This window comes from Leptonychotes weddellii, chromosome 12 (assembly GCF_054177405.1).
Source record: "Leptonychotes weddellii isolate Sample4059 chromosome 12, ASM5417740v2, whole genome shotgun sequence".
Taxonomy (NCBI): domain Eukaryota; kingdom Metazoa; phylum Chordata; class Mammalia; order Carnivora; family Phocidae; genus Leptonychotes; species Leptonychotes weddellii.
The window spans coordinates 75,911,268-75,934,066 of NC_138380.1; the positions used below are offsets into that span (position 1 = coordinate 75,911,268).

General features: G+C 39.0%; 1 protein-coding gene across 1 annotated transcript in view; it reads left to right on the plus strand.

Annotated features, from left to right (window-relative positions):
* The window catches only part of MAGI2 (membrane associated guanylate kinase, WW and PDZ domain containing 2), a 650,039-nt gene that overhangs the window by 355,503 nt on the left and 271,737 nt on the right, over positions 1-22,799 (plus strand). The window contains exon 6 of the mRNA XM_081799668.1: positions 1,974-2,031. Within this exon, the coding sequence (XP_081655794.1) occupies positions 1,974-2,031 (58 nt within the window). The remainder of the gene's footprint in view (positions 1-1,973; positions 2,032-22,799) is intronic.

Sequence of the window (22,799 nt, forward strand, 5' to 3'; positions counted from 1 at the left end):
CTCATTTGGCAGCAAAACGTAACCTGACTTGGACACTCCGGAAGCAAAACGGTGTTACCTGATACAAAGTACTCCTTATTTGTGCCTTTTAGTGCAAATTACATAATTATGGTTGCATAAATACTCATGTGTTTGATTATTAACTGCTTTCCCGGACTCTGCTCGGAGTGTTACGGGACAGAAGGCATTTGCATCATGTTAACTTCTGAAAATCAGAAATATTCTTAATTCCCAAACCTAACTGTCCCTAAAAGTTTTGGATGAAGGACTGCAGACCTGCATTTAATTTGACAGTACAGAAAAACAAAGTTATTCAGAAACCCCCAGTGAGATTACAAACTGTTCTATTTTGTGAGTGGGACAGCGATAATCTGGCAATTTATATCAAAAGCCCTAAAGGGGTATATGCCCTTTACTCCCAAATTCCACTTCTAGTAATTTATTACTATTAAATTATTAGGAAAATGATGAAAGATTTAGGTTTTAGTAAGTCCAAGACAGATGGTATATAACCGGTAAAAACTGGAAAGTCCCAAATACTCAGTGACAGAAGAGGTAGGGTCATCCAGGCTCTAGCCACACTACAGACCACTGCTTGGCCACTTTTAAGTGATATTGTACGGTAATGCTCATTCACATTGAAGATGCCTGTGGTATCTTGTTAGGTAGAAATACCAGGCTCCAGGGCGCCTGGGTGGCTCAGTTGGTTAAGCGACTGCCTTCGGCTCAGGTCATGATCCTGGAGTCCCCAGATCGAGTCCCTCATCGGGCTCCCTGCTGAGCAGGGGGTCTGCTTCTCCCTCTGCCCTCTTCCCTCTCGTGCTCTCTGTCTCTCATTCTCTCTCTCTCAAATAAATAAATAAAATCTTAAAAAAAAAAAAATACCAGGCTACAAAAACAATATGCACTATATGATCTAATTTCTTAAAAAAATATTTGTATTCATCTATGTCTAAAAATATTCAAAGGATATTCACCAAAATATTAACAGTGGCTATCTCTGGATGGCAACATTGCAGATGTTTCTAATTTTCTTTTTATAACTATGCCTTGTCTATAGTGAACATGTGTTATTACTACAATAATAAGACTTGTAAATTTCATTTAAGTATATCATATAAAGCACGCCAATATATCTGACTTAGATTCCAAGTTCTCTCTCTATATATAATTAATATCTATCAAGAAAAATATAATATTCATCATACTTATAAGAGTTAATAATTATAAAGGCTCAGTGTGTTTGGACAACAGTATCATAAAGCAAAGCCTTGTTTTCAAATAGCGTGTTTTTGCTTATAGAAGCCTTTACAGTACTGTTGATATTTTAAATGTGTATGTATAAAAATTAGCCATGAAGAATGGGAAATGTACATCATACTGCCAAGGGAAGTGGGCTTACAGTTTCAGACTTTATAAAAAAAATATGCCCAGAGAGTGTATTGCCAGCATTCAAATTCTGACCCATGTGGAGAGAACAGCAAGCTAACCATCTTGAATCGTGGGATGTCCATTGAGAATTTATAATGCGTTTGTTTCAGTCATCAGAAACAGTTTGCAATCCTCGGAAATGTATTTTGACAATACGATCTTTATCCTGAAATACTCCTTTTAACAATACAAATAAATAAGAGAACCGTATGCACTTTCAGGAAAGCAGTTTGCCTTCTGTACTGCCTTGAGTGGTGATAACACGAGGACGTGCCATCCCACCGCTTGGCATGGGATAAACAGCTAGACCCAGCAGTATATCTGTGGAGAAGACAGCTCTGTGTCTTAACTCCCAATTTTTAAGTCAGTGCTTCTTGTAGTTCCTACAATATGCGTCAGAAATTTGGTGCTGACTCTGAATGCTCTTTCCACTTCGGTAGACTATTTCTGCAATCCGTGAACAATTAAATTGTATTACTTTTTATTAGAAATTGTGATATCTGTTGCTTCTTTACTGAAAGAAATAATTCTTTATTTTTCAGAGCTTCCATATGGCTGGGAAAAAATTGATGATCCCATATATGGCACTTATTATGTTGAGTAAGTCTTTAAGTTTCCTACTAATTTGTTATTAATATGTGGTGAAACTGTTTTAGTATTTCAGTTATTGAGCATGTGTGGCCAGCAGCACCTTTCCTTTCCTTTCATCTTACTTTAAAGTATCCACAAAGACTCTAGCAGCCCCAGCGAGCTGTCTCTTTCTTCTCCAGCTGGCTAATTTGCCATTCTTTTCCTTTGACTCATGATTCTAAAACACCAATTGGAAAAGTGTTTCACGCTGTCCTCCAAATGAGTGATAATTAAAGATATCAAAGTAAATGCCCTTCATTTTGCAATCAAAATGTTGGGAGCTGACTAGTTGTGCAAAAGAGATGTTCTATTAAACTAGATTTCAAAACCAGTTAGATGAAGCAGCCATACTTTCCAGTTGAAGGATAAAATAAAACTTAGATCTGTTTTGTTTTTTTCTGTTTTAAGGCCCCATTTCAAATCAATAGTATTCTTTCTGTAGATTGGACTTTTATGTTATCTAATGGAGGTTGCATTGCTTTAATGTATCTTAGCATATGAGTTATCCCCTCTATCCATTATTTTATTTCAAATAAAGCCCCTGTTAGGGATTAAATTATATACACATTAAGGAAAATCAGGTAATATTCATAATTTCCAAAAGTTAAATATGCAGCTTACTTTTCTAGAACCCCCTTTTCTGATAGAGAATTTTTTTTTATTCCTCCTAGTATGTAATGTTGTTAATGTTATTTGGGTGAATAGCAAAGCCTACACATTGCTTAGGAGAAATGTACTACCCAAGAAATGCAGAGACTGAAAAACTAAAGGTGTTCACATTATTTATCAAGGTCTAACTCTGTTTTCTCCAATCACATTCTTTTTAACAATAATAATCTAGATGGTCAAGGGTTAGAGATTAATGACATTATTGCTAAATTGTTTTGCTAACAATATTCAGTCACTGAGCTTTTACTAAGTGTCAAGCCCTTCTTTGTGCTGGGGAGGTACTGATGAGTAAGTCCTGTGTGCTTCCGGCCCTTGAGCAGCTTTCTCATGAGCTTGGGTACTCTGACAACCATCTTCATTTGGAAAAACCCCAATTTTGGCACCACAGTCAGTCATCTCCAGTCAAGGTGAATTCACCTCATTTACCACATGCAATTTTCTTATATAGTATCTAGTGCTCTGATGTCAAGTGGATACTCAGTAGAAGCAAAAAGTAAAATAAATGCCTGGAGGTGTCGCTAATTGCAAAAATAAAGAGACATCCCTTGCATATAGTTATAAGGCCCCCTGCTCCCCCTACATTGCTAATCAATAAAAATACACATATTTTAATAATAATATAGCTGCAGCTTCTGGATAAATGTGTCAACATTGCAGGTTTCCAGTAAATGCTAGCTAGTCTTAAGTCACTAAATCAGGCTGTACTATGCCTAAGACTATTACATCGGAAATCCAAGGTAGTTCCAAGTAAGGAAAGAGAACTGAGGGATGTGACAAACCAGATCTCATGTTTAATACACTTCCTTGCAGAATTCATTGAATGAGAATTTTTTCTTTAGTCCAGATATTAGCAAATTACAGCAAGAGCCAGAGAGCAAATATTCTGGGGGGCCATATGACCTCTGTCACAACTATTCAGCTCTGCCACTGTAGCTTGAAAGCAACCATAGACAACACTTAAATGAAGGGACATTAGCTACCATCTAATAAAACTTTATTTACAAAAATAGGCAACTGGCCAAATTTGTCCTACCAACCCCCACCCGATTCTAATTCTTCAGATTCTTCTTCCATGTCCTCAACTGCTTTCAAGCTGGCTTCAGTGTGGAAAATAATATTTAACTCAAACCTTTCTTCTCTGCCTTAATTATCTATCATAGAGGTGAGACACCCAACACATCAGAAAGCAATGCTTCCTACCTTCTCTTTCATTGAAGTGTGTGTTCTTCATGTAAAGAGCTGCTACTGGTGGACCCCTTGTAGTTAGTTACTGAATTGGACACTAGCTGTGACCCTAAAAGATAATTGTCCTCATTATTTTTATACTTCAAATGATTGTCTTTTTTATTTGTTTTTGCTTAAATTATATTTCTGTCTGCATTTCTCTACTTCAATTCTCATGCATTCACTGTCATAGTCAGAAATTGTTCATAAGTTCGCCAGTCATGTCTTATATCATTAAATCAGTCTAACACATTTAATAATTTTAGATTTCAAGTGATTGTGACGTCATAGACACGGGTCTTAGTGAGTCAGATTTAACTTTCTTCAGATTGCATCCAGTTCTACTACTTGTCATGGTTTTTTCCCCATTACACGATTCCATAACATATACTAACACCAATAATTAGATGTGTGGGTGTCTCAGACTGACTAGAAAATAGAGACAGATAATTCAAACCTAAAGATAATTTTAAGTAGAATTATATTCCAGTATTGCTCAGAAACATCCTTTGGAAAAAATTCATCAAAACAAAATACCTCAATTTATTCTATATAATGTAAACATTACTTGAAATCAGGGATCTCTTCCATCACAACAAAGACAACTTTTCCATTTTACCTGAAAATATCTATTTATGTGGTTTGTTTTAACTGTTCAAAAGAAAATGAGTTGCATCTCCATTACACTATTATTTTCACAAGGTATGTATTGGTTCTAAATAGTAGTCTTGTTGGTGGAAACTATATGAATACATATGTGAGCATAGTGGTTATTTGTCACTTTCAGTGCACAGAGTATTTTTGTTAGAAAAAGGCCACCAAGTTCTTACAGTTAATTATACAGAAAAACAATAACTGTCTAGTTTAAGGTAAGTTTCTGTATCAAGTTTTCATTATAGACATCATAAGTATAAGATATAATATGCCTAGATTAAGACACTTCAGTTAATTGTAGTGATAACATTGATATCAATATCTTGGAATCATATAAATTTGTCATATTAAAATTCAGTTAATGTGAGAAAGCAAGGTGGTCTTCATTGTAAATCCGTAGCCAAGAAAATGTTGATTCACTAATTCTATTCGTAATAACAGTCAATGGGTTTTCTGTAGAGCTAGCATTTTTGGTGTTTAGTTACACACTCACTTACACAATTAGAGGTGCAGTTACAAAATATGACAGACATTCCACCCTCCCACCTCGTGGCAAAAAAAGTCTGTGCTGGGACACCAGAAGTCTAACTTAGCAGTCAGCTGCTCTCTTCAAATACACTAGCCTACTTGGGAGCAGAAGTTGGACTGTGGTCCCTCTGTGTTCAGCAGGTCATGTCAGGTTGAAACGAGCCCATGCCTCGGACATAGTTGCATATGCCCTCTTTCTCCTTGTCAGCCCCAGACAAGCAGATAGGAGTTCCAGCAGTCAACAGCAGGAAAGTGTTTATACAACTTTCTGTGCCATAATTCTGTCCTCTGCAAATTCAGTTTTAAGATGATAGGTTTAATGTATTCAAAAGTCAGAAAAATCATCACCACCATCATCGTTACTGTATCACCAAAATAGTTAACATTTATTGAGTGACTGCTTAGTATGTGCCATGAACTGGGTTAAGCGCTGGACAGTCTTTACCACATTTATAATCCTCACTATAGCGATAATGACGTAGATTGTCTTAAGTGTGCAGATAGGGAGATGCTGGCTGAAGAAGTTAGGTAGCTTACCCAGTTTCACACATTATTGAGAGGAATGGCTGTAATTTAGATGTAGGCACTCTGACTGGAGAGCTTAGACTCCAAACTCTTGCTCAAAATCATCATCCGGTAATGAGCATTCAAAATCGGTAATATTGTAAACAAGCCTCTGAAACTCATCACTCAGAAGAATGAGGGGTCCCTAGAGAATGTCTGCTCTCTGGCCCACCTCTAGTAGTTTTGCGGTCACAGAAAGATGTCCAACAAGGGGAGGTCGTGCTGCACACAGCCGGGGAGACTCTTCTGACCCAAGCATTCTGAGCCTTTCGCTCCATTACCAGTGGCTCGGGAGGGGCTCTAGACAAGATGGCCACTGGTAGTGAGACTTGCAGGGCCTGAAAGAAGAGGCGTTCATACTGGGGGGACCTTAACATAGGGATGTTGGCACTGGGTGGAGCAGCAGGGGCTGCCACACAGCTCTGCATTGTAGAGAACAATGGGCCCCACTTGACATCTGCATCCGCAGACAGGGCAGATGGAGCAAGTCTGTACTCTGTGGAGCAGCAGAAAGAAGTCAGCCCAATTTTTCCTGACAGACACCAAATCCATGAGAGTACAGCACTTAGCAATGTATTAAGAAGTCCTGAAGTTGCTAACTAGAAATGTAACTGTCACTGTTCATAAAGAAAAGAAAAAAAAAAATTCAATGAAAAAAGTGCAAAATGTAGAGTTGAACAGCTGTGACTTTTGTACCAATGTGGTTTTTTTCTCCTCTTCTGTGAAATTATGTCTGCTGGGTACGTTTTGGTTTCAATGGCAGTTACACAATTTGCTTAAGTAGCTAGTCCAGAAGACACAATTTCCTGGAGCAGCTTTCATGCAAAGCTACCTCCTCTGGCACAGAGGGAGAAGCAAACCATATAACTACAGTTAGAGTGATAGTGGGGACTGACAGATGTGATTTTCATGGAAAGGTTTTACAAGTTTTTCATGTGATGTCACACATCTGCTGCTCTAAAATGTTACTTGTGTACAATTCCAGAAAGTCTGAAAGATACTGCACAATATCTTCAATGTAACATTAAATGTAAAAGGAAAATCACATTCATTTCATGGCTAATGATGAGTATTCGTCATGATGTTGACGAAAGTAGCTAGAGAGGATTTCAGCTCAGTATCTTATCCTAAGGATGTTTCTCTTCTTCGTGGCTTTGAGTAATTTTCTAAATTTTCCCAGAAAAACTTCCTAACTTTAGAATTTTTTACAAGTCAGCATGAACGTAAAACATTTCCAATTAGAAATAAACAGAAAAGAATACCCTTTACAAAACCCTGTTTGTTCTTAGAGAATTGTTTTTCTGAGAGCAAAAGTTAATTTTTCAAACTTTCAGCTTTTCCCATCAATCTGCAGACACTGGCAAGCTTTTCTTGCTGCTTTTTAGACAGCTGTTTGACAAAGAAATATCCTTGCCCCAACTTACAAATTTATGTCATAGAAGATACTAAACTGGAGTGGTGGTGTTGGTGAAGTTGCTCAGTAGTATTCTCTACTAAGGTGAGCTCCAAATCTTGTAAATAACATGTGGTCTCATCAATTATTGTCATTTAGTAGCAAAGAGTATGGGCTGCAAAGTGTCACAGGATGGCAACCCTGCAGCTTCCCAGTTGTGAGATCTCCAGTAGACAAGGTATGGAGAAGGAGGACAAAAAGGAGGAGAAGGAGAGAGAAGGGAGGAGAGGAAGACCTTTTATTTTGCACTTAACCACATGCCAAGTAGTATTCTAAGTGCTTTACATATACTAGCTCATTTAATACTCAAACACACACACACACACAAAAACCCTGTAAAGTTTGTATTGTTATCCCCATTTTATAAAGAAATTGAGGTACAGATAGTTTTACAAGTACTAAGTAATAGAGCCAGAATTTGAACCTGGACTGTCTCATCCCACAGCTGCTGTTTGGCAATGAACAGGAATGTAGTAAGTGCGCAATAAATGTTAGTTATTTTTATCTTCTGTATCCCAATAACATGGATAAGGCCCCGACTTGTGGCATTACTTCTGTAGCTCCTTCATGATTACAATATACCTCCCAAAGTGAACAACTCTAAGGGAAATTATTTGATCTGTAAGAAATATGTAATTTAATCTCATGGTGAGAGCATGCCATGTGGAATAAAGAATGCTATTTCTTTAGAATTAGTGATAATTCCATCAGCCCATTGAAATGATAAAGCAAGGACTGCGGAGTATCATGTCTCTGTGGCTTTCAAAAGGGTTGAGGTTTCAGAGTAATCCACAAGGATGTTACTTTTGTCATAATTATCTCTAGTACATGTCATCTTATATAACCAGGGATTGGTGAAAGTAATAGTAGAAATAGTAATGTATAAGGCACTATTGTAACTTTTAATGTGTTTTCACATCCGTTATCCCAAATGACAGTCACAACATTTACAAATGAGGGAACCAATCCTCTGAGGACTTCACTGAGTTCTCCAAGGACAAATGGCTAGTAAGTTTGAAGCTTGATGAAGTCTGATGTCCTGTAGAACTAAGAGAGACCGTTCAGTAGAGTAGCTATGTTTTTACATTAATATAAAATGTCTATACTTTACAAAATAAAATGCCTATACTTTACAAAATATTTTCTCATTAGTTAAGCAAGCATAAATCAGTTCACTTTACAAACAAAAGGAATAAGCATATCAAAATAAATATGGGGTACCTGATCTCTTCTGAACTATAGGCAGCTCTTTTGTGCTAAGGCAGCAGCCTTCCATTTTTACCTCCTTCACTCTGAGCCAGGCCAGTTTCATCCTCTGTGGCATCACTCTTTTCAGCCTGGAAGAAACGAGCAATCTAGCATGGTAAGTGAGGGACACCCTAGCACCATGCATATGCTCTTTACATTACATTAACATTTCTGATAGTTTGTAACTGGTAATTCCTACTTCCCTCCTCTGGACCACTTACTGATATTATATAAATGTCAACAGGCTATTAATTTACTTTCCTAACACTATGGTTCAACCACAGATCGGTAGAAAGGCTTATGGTTCTTTTACTCTTTATGCCAGGGTCCTTCAAATATTCTAAAATAAACTATGATCAGTTCAAACAAAATGAAGTCCCAAGTCCAATCTTCTTACCACGATCACCCAGTCAAGATCTGAGTGCACACCCCTCATCCACTCCTTACCTGAGATTAATTTTTCATGCTATGAGGCCCTTCACCACTGCTGGTTCATTCTCATCTGATCCAAATGTGTTCTATATTCTAGTTACCTTCTCCTCCCCTGAATGTCTTTTCAAATGAAGGAAAGAAAACTTGACTCTGTAATTAAAAACACTCTTATTAGCAACTGTTTGATCTCATAAACCACTTTATTTAACAAATCTTCGGGTTCTGAATAAAGAATGCTTTAAGCATCCAGAAGTTTAAGTTGGTTTAATTGCAGGTGGGGTTTTACAAATAACAATGAATTATTCACCCTTGGCATCAGTTACATATAAATGTTAAAAAAAAAAGATAATTTTTACAGTTCTAATGGATTATTTTCTTTGTCTTGAAGTCAGTAATAAAAGACGGGGGAATTATTACTCCAGCACCAACTTTTCTTTGAGGATGTATTTGTGAATATATTCGTAAACACTTTGGGAGGAGTTGTTTGTTTTTAGGTATTTTTTATGACTCTAGCAAACTAAATTGGGCTGTTGTTTAGGTGCTTCTGCAGAGGTTAAGCACAGGCACGTAGCCCAGTGGCACAAAGCAGGGGAACTTGGTGAAGGGACAGCAATGTGAGGGACACTATCCCAGGGAGAGAGGGCAGGAATGGTCAGAACTGGAAACACCATGCTATGTGCTCTGGAGGAAAGCACACCATGCTGTGTGTTTCCTCCTTCTCCCCCATTTTTATAGGACCGTGAGAACTTAAAAGTAGCTTTATGAAGTCAAGGAAGACAGTCTGCTTTGGGGGGACTGCTGCTCAAGGGAGTCGCAGACAACCTTTTGAGCTGGATGTGAGCTATGTGGAGAGTATTATTCCTGCACTGAGAAGACCCAGAGCCCTGTGGGAAGAGCCATCCTTCCTGCTGAGGGAGGGGACTCCAGTCCAGTGTAGCTGCACAATCGTGCTTGCCTCCTGCCAAGGCAATGTTATATAACACACGAAGAGATCATTGTTTTTATTCTAGAATGTGTGCAACAGTTAGCTGATGTAGCTTAGTTATTCTCTCTCTGGCTTAAACATGCTAGGCTTCTTGTGGGTGAACTGTGGATTGCTGTTTCATGCTACCAATCTGTATCATCGCATACTTTGGAGTCATATCTTAGACTGAGACTAAGTTCCAAAGTTAGCACATAAAGTGAAAATTGCATAGAGTCAAAATTATCCTAAAAATCCCTCAGGATCACAGCATGTTGAAAACTAGCATAGTAAAACAACACCACCATTTTTTCCCTTTGGTGTTAGAAAAGAATTCTTTCTGGAATTGAAGGACTTGGCTGGCATTAGGTCTTTTAGATCTTTAATAGATACATACCTGGAATCGCATTCAGCACAGAGAGATGCTAACACTGGCAGAGGGATGAGGGAGCTTAGTCAAACCGAGGAAGTGGCCGATTGATGTCATTCTTTGGGCAGCCTGTTATTGAATAACATGGAGGATGGTCACCCTGGAAGTGGGTAAAATGTAATGCCTTCCACCCCCACACAAAAACTTTAATCTCATCTTTTTCAATATGCAGATAATGTTTTTCAAAATTCATGTTGTGTCACAGACCATGTTAGTAATAGTTGTCCTTTTTGCATCCATGATTTTGAATTCACAGGCGAGTACAAAATTACACTTAACCTCCCTGGCTTTTATCTGTCAAATGAGTGGTTTGGATTAGGTGATTGCTAAGGTCTTTTCTAGTTCAAGGAATATCCACTGCACCTGTGATAACAAGGATAACTTTGGCCATTTTCCTGTATGAGCCTCATTATTTTCTCATTATAACTGCTGATCAAAGAATACTTAAAATTTGAAAGCATTTTCTTTCAATTTCCACTTGTTATTTGGCTAGACAATAACATATATATTACCATTTTAAAAATTTTACTTTAATGGTTTTAACAACCCCATCACATGAGTGTTATGGAAAGAAGGCCTCCTAAAAGGGTGGGTGATTATAATAGAATCTCCTTACAAAGCTATGAAAAAATAAATAAATGTACTTGATACCTACAGACCTGAGATGATATTATGATTGTCGTTAAAAGGGCAGAAGGATAAAGATAAGCTTATAAACAAAAAGTCAGGGTAAGCACTGTATTTTTCACCATTATCAAGACTGAATGCATTCAAAGGGAATATTGTTGTCTCCTTTTTTATGATATGAAGTGACATTGTTAAACATTATTTATTAGTAGCATTTAACAGGCGACTTCATATTTAACTAGATGAAATTGTATTACAATAGACTCAGCTAATTGTATAACAAAAACAGATGGATTACAAAAAGTTTTATCATCAGATTTCACGTTCAAATTCAATCTAGCTAAGTAAGATGAACTTTAAAATCGTCAAGGAAAAAAAAATTGTTCTGTGGCTTAGAATGTTAACTGGATCTACTACAGGCAAGAGAAAGTCAATTTGCTGTGATAAACCAATAAAATTGGTTTTGCGCTAATTTAGTCTGGAAGAAACTCACCATTAGGTGTGTAGTTTCTGACAGCTTATTAAATACCATGGTTAAGTTTGTCATAACGTTAAAACATTAGTTCAGATTTCCACTGAGCACAACACTCATGTACAGAGGCTGACACAGTTTCCTCATCCTGTTCTTACTTCACTTTCTTCCATTTTAATTGGGTGCGAAAAAAAAATGTGACTATATTTTCAGATAGATAAAATGATAGGAATGATTGTCCTTTTTTCTGTAATGTTACTTAGTAATTGAGTTTGTGGCATTAACAGCATATAAATACTTAGTAACTATTAGTCAGCCCAGAAAAATGCTATTAATAGCTACCATCTACTCAGCACTTGGTAGGTAGTTGGTATCTTACATAACTCACTTAATCAGCAGCAGCAGCACAACACTTGATGTTAGATGCTGTTATTCCTGTCTTATGGGCAAGCCATCAAGCAAGTCGGTGGTAGAATAGAGTTAGAGCCCAGGACAGGAATTTAGAGACTTTATGTTATCCACATTTAAGCTATACTTAATTCTTGTACTCTGACTATAACAATAATATTAAAATCAACTTAAACTCACATCATGTTTCATCTTTAAACACTTTCATATATTTTATCTGTGTGCTCTTCGAAACAGTCCTGTGAGGTGAGAAGGATATTTCCAGATGGGCAGTTGCAGTTCGGACATATTAGGGGAATTTCACAAAGGTAGTGAGTGAGTGGTCAACCTAATCTTCAAATGTAGCTTAAGCCCCGAATACTGATTTGGTCTCAAAAGTAGGAGAGAATGACGACTCAGACTCATTGTCAGTGGCTTTCATGTTAGTGAAACCCAAGAGGTCCATGGGAGATTGAGGACAGCAGAGAGGGCAGGTGGCTCCTCTCGCCTCTGTTATTCCTCATGAGTCCACGGCTTAGAGGTACCTGTTATGTGCGGGTCAAGGGGAGAGTTCACCAGTGCTCCGCGGTCCGCCGTGTTAGCATATAAGGAATTTCTTGCTGAGTAAGTGTCTCGTTTTCATTTCTTATTGTATCACTGGACCTCAGCAGGACCTAACATGCCCTTTTCAGAATCTGAGACAAGACATGCATATTTGTGTTATTGACGACCTCATTCTTACTCACATACAACTTTAACCTATTCATAAATATTAGTGCAGAATCATCTTATTATCAATATCATAATTGCCAGAGACATGGCCCATGTTCAACTTCCAGAGTTTTAAGGACACAGTTCAAGAAAATTGAGTTAGGATTAACCTTAAAGGAATTGAAAAGGCAATCCTTGAAGGAGACTCTTCTGGCTTGAAAACTACATTATGCAAAGCCAGGGCTCCTGGTTCCTCACCCATGTTCTCATTACCATTTCATTTTTCACAGTATGCAATACATACATGCACACACACATACACACAGAAGCCCATATTTCTATTACATAGTCTTTGGGTTCTTCTAAAAAAAAAAAAACAAAATCATGTAATAATCAAAATAATGTGTTGTATTTTCAAAATGTTTGCCTTCAGAAAATCAGCAGGTAATTTACAATCCTGTGAAAGTTACCAATTTCACGGTGAAATCCTGGTAAAAAGAAATTCAGAATCACCTGGCCAAAGTATATTAAAGATTACTGAACACAGCCCATGCCTGCATATACATAAGTTATGTCACTTGAAAAGTAAGAGTATATTTGTGTCAGAACCACATAAATCAGTGTTGTTGGATTTGGCACTACACAGAGCTGGGTGTGAATCATGCATCTGCCCCTCACTGTGAGATCTGCAGAAAATCATTTACCCTCTTTGAGGAGCTGCTGAATTAAAAGTATGGAACCTGTTTAGCTGAAGGTTTGGCATATAGTATTTGCTCAATGAATATTAGTTCCAATCTCCCTCTACCATTCACCATTCTCCCTTTATTTTCTCCTTTCTTCACAAGGCTGACATTCATCCTCCGAACAATTGTTTTTTCACCAAACTCTGGCATCTATTAAATAATTTAAATCAGAACAAGAACAAAGTAACTTCAAAAGTGTGCAAAATGGAATGTTCTTCTGAAATATTCAATATCACACCTTTCAGTTTTTTTACTTAGAGATTCAGAATGAAAAGTATAGACTCAGCCCAATGTGGGGCCCTAAATTTGCCAGCCTTGCATGTGTATCATGAAAAGGCACCAACACATTATGTGAAAATACATACCCCATTAAGGTGACATGAAACCGTCATCTAATCTTTATGAAGTTTTGCTCTTCTGATGATGGCATAACTTTAGACATAGAGTGCTAATTATGTAAAACTCTGCAACGATACTTGTTCCCCAAAAAGCAATCTATTGAAAACAACAGTGAAGGAGGGGCATGTGGTTGGCTCCATCAGTTAAGCGTCTGCCTTCGGTTCAGGTCATGATCCCGGGGTCCTGGGATCGAGTCCCGCATCAGGCTCCTTGCTTAGTGGGGAGCCTGCTTCTCCCTCTGCCTGCAGCTCCGCCTGCTTGTGCTCTCTCTCTCTCTCTTTCTCAAATAAGTAAATAAAACCTTTTAAAAAAACATTAAAGGAACCCATTTCCACCTTTCTTTGCTCTTGGTTCTGCTGAACCTTTATCCTCTATTCCCACTACTTTTTTTTCCCCATGCCTTTCTTCCCAGGGTCCTTCAGTTCTCAGAATGAAAGCCTCCTGCCCAAACTCAGGCCCCACAGTATCACAATAAAAGTGTTTTCCAAGTATCAAAATAAAAGTTTTTTTTTTTTAACATTGTCAGGTTTTCTAATTCCTCCTGCATTACTTTCTAGCATGTAAAAGGATCCGGCCAGTAATAAAGACCCAATACTCAAGCATAATACTTTTTTATCTTTTTCTTACTACGGTTATTGAACCTGAAAACTTTGGGAGTTTTGGCATTATATGGAATTGGAATTATCGTCGTGTCCTGTTGACTGAGAGAATCGGCCACAGTCCTGCCCTAGTCTTATCCATCCCTCTTTATTAGCACTCCTTCCCTGGCTTCCTCCTTCCTGGATAATTGCAGACATCGGTGATGTTGTCTGCATGATTCCTCACTATTCTGAGTGTCTTTGCTAATTCTCTGACACTCCTTCGAGTCAGGCTCTAAAGTATTCTTGTATTCGTGGCTGTGTATGTCTATCATTCTATATGAGTGGTGTATGGAGTTCAGCAGGCTTAGACTATAGTGTGACTTCACATTTTAACAGCTTATAGTAATTTATTAATCAATGAGAACCCAGTTCAACAGAGAGTATATTACAGGTCAGATTATGCTCACACCTCCCAGCACACAGTAATGTCTAGTTCCCAGGATGATGTGATTCTTCATAGTCCTGGAGCATCTCTTACTAATCCTCAGAGCCCCAGGTAAGAACAATACCTAGTGCATTGGAGGTGGCCAGTAAATGATGCTGAAATGATTGAGAATTCTAGGGAGCACCACAACTTTCCTATCTGGTTGATATGGTAAAACTCATAATATGCCCCCCAAGTTCATGACGGAGACTTTGAGAGCTATAGCTGTCCACTAGACTAAGTCATATAATGGAAGTAGGGAGATTTTGTGACAAAACCACACCCCACACCATGACTTATAGTTTTCATCCTCTTGCTTGTCCCCCTGCTCCCACACCAGCTACGGGCAATCATGCGCATGTGTGTTTTCACTCGCCTTATACGCTAGCTAAGCAGAATTGAATATTCCCAAACACCTTTGTATCTACTACTCTCTTCCTAAAATGCCCTCTTCTCCATCTGGCGAAATGCATTCTAGAATCTGCTCCAGTGTTGTTTTCTTGGTGAGGCTTTCCCTGAACCATCAGACTAAGTTGTCTTTCCTTCTTGTCCCAATTTACCCAGCACTGTCTTGATTTTCAAACTGAAAGTCTCATCACATCACATGATGAGCACTGGGTGTTATATGCAATTGATGAATAACTAAACTCTACATCTGAAACTAATGATGTACTATATGTTTTTAAATTTAAATTAAAAAAAAAGAGTTAAAAAAAAAAAAAACCTGAAAGTCTCATGCCCTAGGAAATCCCTTAGTCCTAGGAAACGGGGTGGTTGGTCACCTGACCTGTTTGTCTCCCCAGTGGAATAATGCGCCCCATTGCTGAGGGGGTTGTGTCCTATTCATGTTTGTGTCCCCAGTGCCTGGCACACTGATAAATTAATGACCTTCTATATGAGACCTGAAGGACAAAGCCATTCAATCTGTATCGGCAGATATCAGTGGAAGAGGATGTATTAGTCTTGTCTCTTAATACAGAAAGATCCTGGATATTAGTAGTCTTTTAGTTTCCCTCTAGATAAGCTATATCTTACCTCTAAGTTTGTAACTCACTACTTATGCTCAATTGAAAGAAGCCAAAGTTTAGAAATACCTTTGATGATAATAATATTGCACCCGGCAATAACATTTAAGAAAGATATTTTATGAGAATGAGAAGGGATGGATAGAAAACATTTTTATTTTATTTTTTTATTAGTTTCAGAAGTAGAATTTAGTAATTCATCAGTAGAAGACACTTTTCAGTGCATGCCCAGTAGCTCTGAAATTTTTGAAAATGAGTCTATGTATCTTGTATGTCCTGGGGGCTTCATGACATGATTGGCAGTGCACATTGCTATTTCTGCCAGGAGTAAAATACCAAGTTGTCCGTGTAATTGGTAAATAGCAATGGCTAAGTGATACATACCCCTTATATGTAAAATACATATGACAGACCAGTATCTTAACTAAGTAACTTAGCACTACTTCTGGAGAAGGGGAGAGAGAGTTCACTTATCTGAAAATATATCCACATTTGGGAAGGTCAGTCTCATGGGGACTGGAGGTCAGACTCCTTAGCTGTGAGAGTTGCAGTGCCAATATATGGATACTCTCCTCGGTTGGCATGGTTCCACCTCCTACCTCGACACTGTATCCCCAGGCCAGACACCCTTTTGTCCAGGAAGAGCAGGAGCAAGTAATATGTGAATAACTCAATCTTCCCAGCCACATTCATAAAGCAAACTCACATTACCCTCAGGTACAGTAGGGGATGATGAATGGACATTTATACAAAGAAAATTATCACTTAAGTGTTAGAATTGGGAAGAAATCTTTCAAGAGGTAGGATTCAATTATGCTGTTTAAAAAAAAAAAATGCTCCAAGTAAAATAGATTCAATTCTTCCATTTATCCAAAGCTCATATTTTAAAATAAAGTATACTTAAAACATTTGTCTTTAGACTAGTACTTTTAAATTTTAGCTTTTCAAAGCACTGTAAGACATACTTTGTATTATGTAAGCCCTATTTTATAATTCTTTTTGTTCCTGTTTTATCTTCCCTACTAGACTTCATGTTTGATTGATCTTTGCCCCTCCCTGTACCCTCTTCCATAGTGTCGAGCAAAGAGTATTTGAGAGACAAATATTTGATGAATCATGATAGCATTTATTGACTACTTACATCCAGGTACTGATCTGAAGTGATTTATTCATTTAAATTCATTTAATATGCACAACTCTATGAGGCAGGTATTACTTGAATCCCAACTTTACAGATGAAAAATTCTGAAGCACAAAAAGGGTAATTGATGTCCTCAAGGTCCCATATGTAGGATGTGGTGGAGCTTAGATGGGAATCCCAGCAACATGCCTATAGTGACCAAGCTCTTGATACACTGCCCTGCCTTCGGGGAAGAAGGTTGGCCCCAGGAGATCCCCATAGGGTTATTATCCTCTCTTGGTTTCCAAAGCATGAAGTAGTTTTTACTACTAAAACCTCGATAGTCGAGAAAATTTTATGGAGTCTTCTCAAGGCTTGTTTTAAAATGAATAAAGTATACATGGGGTGGGTGCAATGTATGTGTTTGCCAATGCAGCTGCAGTCTAGGAGTTCAGATGTGAGGAGGTAATATGCAGACTTTCCTGACCACCCAGAAGTGTGAGAATCAGGACTAGGGTCACAGAAAACCTAGGGAATTCCAAGCAACCAGGAAATTCACACTCTGATTCCATACGGGAATTATTCTGTTTAAAAAAAAAAAAATGCTCCAAGTAAAATAGATTTTGGGAAGCCTCCAAAGGAGCTTACATAGAAGGAATAATATACTGAGCCACAACCCCAAATCGCAAGCCAGTTTTCCCACACCCAGCGGTGAGTGGATGCCTCCCCAGGCTCCCTCATTTTGTCCCTAACATAGTGCCTTTCCATATGAGTACATTTCTAGCATAACACAAGAGAGCAGCTGCTAGTTATCACCTTCTCAGATCCAAATCTTCCATCACCATAGTGGGCTGACATTTTCACCTATCACAAGAATGTCTTGGAAGACTCTATTTTGAAGGATTTCACAAGTCTTCACCCAGATTGGTTATATCATATAAGCTGGCCCTAAGCCTCACATAAAGTTCTGTCACAAGATGTATTTTACGGGAGAGTTAAACTGGAAACCAGTGAGATCTATCACCTTTCATGGCTGCCTGCCTCCCATCCATGTACTTATTCAATGAATACTTCTTGAGCACCGGCCACCTGATGCCTTAGAGTAATTAGTGTAGCCACCTTGACCGCCTTGCAGTTATTTCACTTATGGTACAGTCTCCACTTGAAAGCTGCTCTCTTCTCTCTCACGTTGAATCAACGATCATTTCTAAACTGTCAACCGAAGTCGAGATGGTGGGAGAGTAGCCAGTGGATACAGAAGATGTCATTTGTGACTATGTACTAAAAGTTCCCCTCTCCAAAAACCCAGGAGAAGCAAGGTGGGGCGGGAAGAGGCTGAGATACGGAGGAAGTACTGGTAGTGGGGGTCAGATGATGGCCTTGATGACCAGCAGACCTGTCCTGTGCATACTGATGGGCTTAGGATGCACAGCTTTACTCCTGTTTCCTCCATTCCCTTGGTGAATGAGGTGGCAGTCAAACAGGACACTGACCTGGGACTCCTTTTGGCAGCATATCATCCGATCAGCTGCAAATATTTTTTTTTCCCCTCTGTGCATGTTATGACACTTCTGATATCAGAAGTCCTCTCTTCTCGAGCCAAAATAGCACTTCCTCGTACTCCCCAAGGCCACATACAGAAAGAGACTTCCACATAAATCTTACCAGGCAAGAAACTCCTTTTCGCACCTTCTCAGTTTCTAACTCAGGGGGGGATTGCAACCCTCGAGGCACAGTGGTGTTGCCTGGGAAGGTTTTTTAATGCCAATGCCTCTACCTCATTCTGAGATTATGGCTCGGTTGATTTAGGGTGGGCCTGAGTCTTTTCTGTTTTTGCTTTTGTTGGTTTGCTTGTTTTTAGGCTCCTCGGGTTCATTCAGAACTACAAAGCACTGCCACATAGGAACTTATTTTAAGTTTCCATTCCATAGTGAAAGGAGGGAGTTAAGCTGCAAGTGAGTGAACAGGAGAGCAAAGAGAGAAGGCAGTGGAATCCCATCTTTAAACACCCTAATCCCTTTGCCATTCCAACATGGAGGCATCTCACGTCAATAGTCCTTCCTTTTTGTGAAGGAAAAATGGGGTTGTTAGGATATACCCACTGCAGAATATCACTTTTATCCCCTTAGCTCATGCCACCTAAAGATTAGTAAAATATGACAATAGACTAGATATAATTAAAGGGTAAGAACTCTTGGTAGCACCCCAGGTTCTGTTTTATATGCAAGCTAGATGAAATAGCTAGCAATTATCCCACAGAGCCTAAACAATGAGAAGGATGATGGCATTTGTCATTCACATGCTTTGTACACTTTGTAAGACCCCCAAATCCTTGCTAAAAGGACTTGAAACTATTCATTTGGAAGCACAAGGAAGACAAGGCTTTCTTATTCAGCTACAATCATATTTCTTTGTGATAGGCCTTTTTAAGCTTGGGAGCATTTTACATTTTAAATGAATGTCTTCATTTGTGACGATGTGAATGTTCTGTAGCAATTAGTTTAGGATACTAAAGCCACACCCAGCTTCCACTATCTGTGGGATACAAGGCATGCCAACTAGTTCATTGGTATTTTCATTCCCTGTCAACTCTAGAAACTCACTTTGATGATGAATGGAGTATTTTCAAAATAGTGTCCATCAAACAGGTGGCAATACGTTGACTTTTCTAAGGAAATAATTACATGCAGATGTTATTTGGGAAGCCTCCAAAGGAGCTTACATAGAAGGAATAATATACTGAGCCACAACCCCAAATCGCAAGCCAGTTTTCCCACACCCAGCGGTGAGTGGATGCCTCCCCAGGCTCCCTCATTTTGTCCCTAACATAGTGCCTTTCTGGCACTATGGAGGAACCCAACTGTATATAGAAATGTATTCCAGAATGTTCTTGTAATGTATTTTCTGAGGATAAAGTTACTTGTGTGATGAACAGTGACCTAGCAGAACAGAAATAGGACAGGAAATGAAGAGAGCAGATCCTTCAGTACACTTCAAAGCTGTTTCTTGGTTGCTCAAAATCACTAACATATATTAGTAAACAAGTCTTAAAACACACACTCATCATTTAGCTATTTAACAAACAAAAATACCATCTTGCATTGTGTCCAATGCGTAGCATACAAAGATGAACACATAGAACCTGTATACAGATGTGCATAATCTATAGAAGGAAATAAACATGAAAGTTTCTAAAAGACAATGCGATAAGGTTATGATAGCTTGTGAAATTCATTATTATGAAATTATCATTTAGGATATTGTATGCTAACTACATCAGGGAAAGCTCTCTATCCAAGACTTGGGGAAAAAAAATATAAGACTCAGTAACAGGAATACTATGTCCTCTGAATGTCTTGGGTTTAACTTAAATACTCTGAAGAATATAACCAGTTTCTCTCTCCCATTGAATTAGCAGCTTGAAAGCTCAAAGCTAATTTATAACATAATGTTAGTAAATGAGTAAGAGCCTCTATGATCAATTTTGTCTATTGATCTTCTACCTAGATTCAACTAATGTCACCCTGAGTTTGTTTACTTTCTGTTGTTTTTGTTCCTTAAAAGTGCTGCAAATCCTCCTAATAATGAGACAGGTTATAAGAAAATAAATAAATAAACTGTGAAAAGAGAAGTCTGTTCAAGGTTTTATGAGAGCCAAGGGAAAGAGTGTAACACAGGCTGGCCGTGTTGCTAGGGGAGGTAGGGAAGGAGTCCTAGTGCAGATGGGAAAAGCATCACCATAATGACCCTGACAGCAGCCCTTGTTAATAATAGTAATGAAGAATAGCTAGACCTTGAAGAATAAACAATAACTATACCTTCCAATTGCGGGGTCCTCTCTATGGATCTGTGCTTTGCAAACATTATTTCTCTGATCTTCACAGCAATCCCAATAAGCAGATAATAATGTCCTCATGTTCCACACGACAGTATTGATGCTTCTGGAGCTGAGTAATTTGTCCAAGATACCACCTCACACCCAGTTGTCTTGCTTCAAGCACTACCATATTGTCACCCTGAAATTCACTTGCAAGGATAAGGGGATTGACACGGTGTTGTCAACCAGAGTAGCTCCAAGTATGTGCAAAAGGGGTGTGGGGTCTTGCAGCCGAAGGGGAAGCTACAGAGATAAGGAAGGGCAAAGCCAGGAATAATATTTCTTTAGGTAATAGGAAGATTTCAAAGGATTTTAATAAGAGAGTTACACGAAAATGGAGAAAAGGCAAAAGAGGCCTCAAACTCTGATCCTTCTGAAATCCAGTGGGGCTGTCAGAGTCTCCCGGGCAAAGAAGCTTTGAAAGATCACATGCCATCATTCACTACATGCCACAGATCACGGTGACTCATTGGTGCACAAGGGCGTTACAGTAGTATTTACTTCCAATGGGAAATAATTTTACGTAAGACAGATTTACTTTGAACTCCAACCTGGTGACTTCCAGTACCAAGGGAGGTTGTGGTAAAGCACCCTCTTCCTAAATAGCACCAGAAGCAATGTTAGAGAAAGGGCCTCATGCTCTTCAATCCCCCCCAGCCCATAAAGCCTCTCTTCTGGACTCACAACGCTGACAGTGATGGTGATGAGAACGCGGTGATGGTGGGGGCAGGTGGCTCCTACTAGTTACTAAAGCAGCATTCACTTCTTCCTCGAACCCTCACAACCTCCCCAGGAGGAAGGCAACAGTATGTCCATATGACAGATGAAGGTTTAATCACACAGCTAATCAAGGGGTAGAGCTAGATTTTGAATCCAGGGCCAATGGACTCCGGAGCCTGTGTGGCAGGCAGCTACCCTGCCCTGCCTGCTGCGAGGAAGTAATTAGATACTGCAGTCATCTTATCATGTTTCCGAAGACTGCTTTTCTGTCTCACTAGGAATTATCTGATTTATAGTAATAGAAAATGAGTTGTTGAGACTTTGCTTCTTTTACCTCCTTTTCTTTCTGATCACATACTTTTAGAAGACATAATGAGAGGATTTCGTGTGTGTGTGTGTGTGTGTGTGTGTGCATGCACATTAAATATGTGTGCAAATGGGGCCCCTGGGTGGCTCAGTCGGTCGAGTGTCTGCCATCTGCTCAGGTCATGACCTCAGGGTCCTGGAATCAAGCCCCGCATCAGGCTCCCCGCTCAGCAGGGACTCTGCTTGTTCCTCCCCCTCTACCCCTCCCCTTCCTGCTGGTTCTCTCTCAATCTCCCTTTCTCTCTCAGAGAAAATCTTAAAAAAAAAAAAAAAGTGTGCACTTGCCAGTGATAACTCATACATTGAAAAGAGAAGGTGTGTAGATAAGAATTGCATTTTAGAAATAGACATGGTCAGATCCCAGCCTTGCCACTTACTGGGCGTGAGATTTAGACCTCCTGTGTGTCGGGCTCATTGCCTTTAAAATAGCAATGTTTCCAATTGAAGACTATTGCTTAACTACATTGAGAAAATATATCTGCAGTACTTAGCACAGAGTTAAGTACTCAGAATTGTTCATTCGTCTTCTAACTCCTCTTTGCTTTTTCGGCTTTCCTACCATAATCCAATTCTATTTGTACAAAGAACAAAAACCAGTGTATATGCCAGCCCTCCCACGGGGGCATTTATATCCTAGAGAAGGAGCTATGTGTCACTGCCACTAGGCAGCATTGTTGGTTCTTACCCTCTCCACGGACAAGGAATTCTAAATTTCATACAAGAATTCTTTAGACTGTAAGGAGACTGTAAGGGATCCTTATGCTATCAGCCCTCAGGTAAGCTGATCCACAGCTGTTTCAAGCCACTTGGGGTCTGCTATCTATGAGTTTATCATCTCATTATGTCAAATGTGAATACCCTCCTTTTTTTTTTTTTAAAGATTTTTTTATTTATTTATTTGAGAGAGAGAGAATGAGAGAGAGCAAGCACAAGAGAGGGGGGAGGGTCAGAGGGAGAAGCAGACTCCCTGCCGAGCAGGGAGCCCGATGCGGGACTCGATCCCGGGACTCCAGGATCATGACCTGAGCCGAAGGCAGTCGCTTAACCAACTGAGCCACCCAGG